This window comes from Mandrillus leucophaeus, unplaced genomic scaffold (assembly GCF_000951045.1).
Source record: "Mandrillus leucophaeus isolate KB7577 unplaced genomic scaffold, Mleu.le_1.0 Scaffold451, whole genome shotgun sequence".
NCBI lineage: Eukaryota > Metazoa > Chordata > Mammalia > Primates > Cercopithecidae > Mandrillus > Mandrillus leucophaeus.
In genome coordinates, this window is record NW_012104821.1 from 964,421 (window position 1) to 967,376 (window position 2,956).

General features: G+C 42.5%; 1 protein-coding gene across 2 annotated transcripts in view; it reads right to left on the reverse strand.

The window, feature by feature from the left end:
* Nucleotides 1-1,612: 1,612 nt before the first annotated feature.
* Nucleotides 1,613-2,956, reverse strand: part of LOC105549673 (zinc finger protein 561) — a 7,116-nt gene continuing 5,772 nt past the window's right edge. For both annotated transcript variants that reach the window (XM_011994312.1, XM_011994313.1), the window contains one exon: nucleotides 1,613-2,903. In XM_011994312.1, the coding sequence (XP_011849702.1) occupies nucleotides 1,767-2,903 (1,137 nt within the window). In that variant the 3' untranslated portion in view covers nucleotides 1,613-1,766. The remainder of the gene's footprint in view (nucleotides 2,904-2,956) is intronic.

The window sequence follows — 2,956 nt, forward strand, 5'->3', positions numbered from 1 at the left end:
GGGGGGGAGGGAGGGGGAGAGAGAGATGGTGGGGAGAGAGGACAGAGGAGAAAGAGACCTATTTGCTGGTTTCCATCCTGTGAAGACATGAGGAAGTGGGCATTTACATACCAGGAAGAGAGCTCTCGCTAGAAGTTGACCATGCTGGTACTCTGATCTCAGACTTCTAGCTTCGAGAAATGTGAGAATATAATTTTTTTTTTTTTTTTTCATACGGAATCTTGCTGTCATCCAGGCTGGAGTGCAGTGGCCAGATCTCAGCTCACTGCAAGCTCTGCCTCCTGGGTTTACGCCATTCTCCTGCCTCAGCAGGAGTAGCTGGGACTACAGGCACCCACCACCTCGCCCAGCTATTTTTTTTTGGTAATTTTTAGTAGAGATGGGGTTTCACCGTGTTAGTCAGGATGGTCTCGACCTCCTGACCTTGTGATCCACCCGTCTCAGCCTCCCAAAGTGCTGGGATTACAGGCTTGAGCTACCGTGCCCGGCAGAATATAATGTTTTTAACCTACATGATTTATTTACAATTAAATGAATTTGCAAGCCATTTGGTCTGTGGTATTTTGTTATGGTGGCCTGCGCTCATTAAGGCAGATTAAAAACAAAGAAACAACAAAACTAAAAATGTGAAGCAGCTTTGAAAGTGACAAATGAGTAGTGGCTGGAAAAATTGTGATGTGTAAGCTGGAAATAAGGTTGGCAAGGGTGATTCTGGTGAGGTGTCATTGGGGAATGAGGAATATGCTATTGGGGAATGAGGAACATGCTATTGGGAAATAAGACAACCCTTGATATGAAGCGGTGAAGAACTTGGCAGAACTGTATTCTAGCATTTTGTGCAAGGTAGAGCTTGAGAGAGATAAAATTAGGTGTTTATGACTAACATCTGTAATTGAAGTGTTAAAAGACACAGGAAGCTTCATTCTTCCTGACTGCTTACAGGGAAATCCAAAGAGGAGACTTGAATTGAAGAAGCAACTGTTAAGGAAAAAGGAACCAGAACCTGGAGATTTGGAAAATTCTCAGCCTATCCATACTGCAAAAATTAGAAAACTTGTGCTGAAGAGAATCCTGAAAGTGTGGCTGAACAATCATTTGATAAAGAGATCATGAGTGGGATTCATGGACTATATCAGCCATCTTAAGAGGAGTGAGGACAGAGACTGGATTATACTAGAAGAGACACTGCCACTTACATTGTGCCACCTAAAATAGACATACAAGGCAGAACAGGCAAAGCTGTCACACTTCTTAGATTTTACAAGGGGACACAGAAATAATCAGCTGTGAAAGTGCACTGGCAGTTAAGGATGGTTTCATTCCTGCCATGCTCTGCAGGATCTGGGAAATAGAAGACACCCTTGGAGGAGCATCTCTTAACAACCCACCTCTGGGGTCCTACATCATCTTGGTTTCTGGTAAATTTTGACATAAATGTGCCACACTGGCAGCCACTAATCAACAGGGGCTGGGATCAATCTGCATGATGTATCTCATACAGAACTTGTCAACGCTATGATCTTGGGAATCTAGTCACCAAGGTGAGGCAGGCTTCAGTACTGACCTCACCATCCATGACCCTTCTTCACAGATGCCCAGACTCAGGCAACCATGAAGTTGTATTCAGAACCTGTAGGTTTAATTTCAGACCTTCAGGATGGCATCCAAAGCCAATCCATGAGCCATTACAACCTCCGCAAGGCATTTAGGACAAATCTGATCATCTTTGGTGTCACTGCCAATAATTAAAGATGGCAACTGATGGGCTAAATGGTAACATTCATACCCTTACATTCATAGGGTTTCTCCCCAGTGTGAATTCTTTCATGTCTACTTAGGCGTGAGGAAACAGCAAATGCTTTCCCACATTCTTTACATACGAAGGGTTTCTCTCCGGTATGAGTTCGCAGGTGAACATTAAGGCGTGAGGAATACAGAAATGCTTTCCCACATATCTTGCATACAAAGGGCCTTTCTCCACTGTGAGTTTTCAAATGTTTACTACGACGGGAAGAAGTAATGAAGGTCTTCCCACATTCAACACATTCATAAGGCTTCTCTCCTGTGTGAATTCTTATATGTTGAATAAGGCTTGTGGATGTCGTGAAGGCTTTCCCACATTCCTTACACTGATAGGGTTTCTTTCCACTGTGACTTCGTATGTGTATAGAAAGGCCCGAGTACTGAGCGAAGGCTTGGCCACATTCCTTACATTCATAGGGTTTTATTCCAGTGTGAGTTCTTACATGTTCAGTAAGTTGAGTTGATCTAGTGAAGGCTTTCCCACAGTATGTACACTTGTGTGGTTTTATTCCAGTGTGAATTTGAATGTGATCATTAAGGCATGAGGAATTTCTAAAGGATCTTCCACATTCTTTGCATTCAAAGGACTTCTCTCCTTTATGAGTTTTCACATGTGCATAAAGTTGAGAAAAATTAGTGAAGGATTTCCCATATTTCTTAGTCTTTTTGGATTTCTTTCCTGTATGAACTGCTACACACTGCTTTAGGTGTGAGGAAGGTGTGATGGCTCTCTCACATTCCTGAAATTCACAGAGTTTCTCATCAGTGTGGATTCCCATGTGATTATCAAGGCTTGCAAAATACTTAAAGCCTTTTCCACATTCCTTACATTTGTATGGTTGTCTTGCATTGAGAACTTCAAGATGTACAGCAAGGCCTGGAGTTAGAGTGAAGACTTTTCCACATGGATTAAATTTGGAAAGTTCCTGTCCAACAGAGGCTTCCTTGTGCACACTGAGGATGTCTTTTCCGTAACAATTACCCTCAGAAGTGTTCCCTCCATTGTGAGCTCTCATGTGTGTCTTAAGGCAAAACTGTTCACTGAAGACCTCTCCACAATTCTTACAGTCACAGAGTTTCCATCCACTGTAGCCTCTTGTCTGTTGATGACGGGATAAAGGTTTTAAAACATTTTCAGACATATAAAGAGATT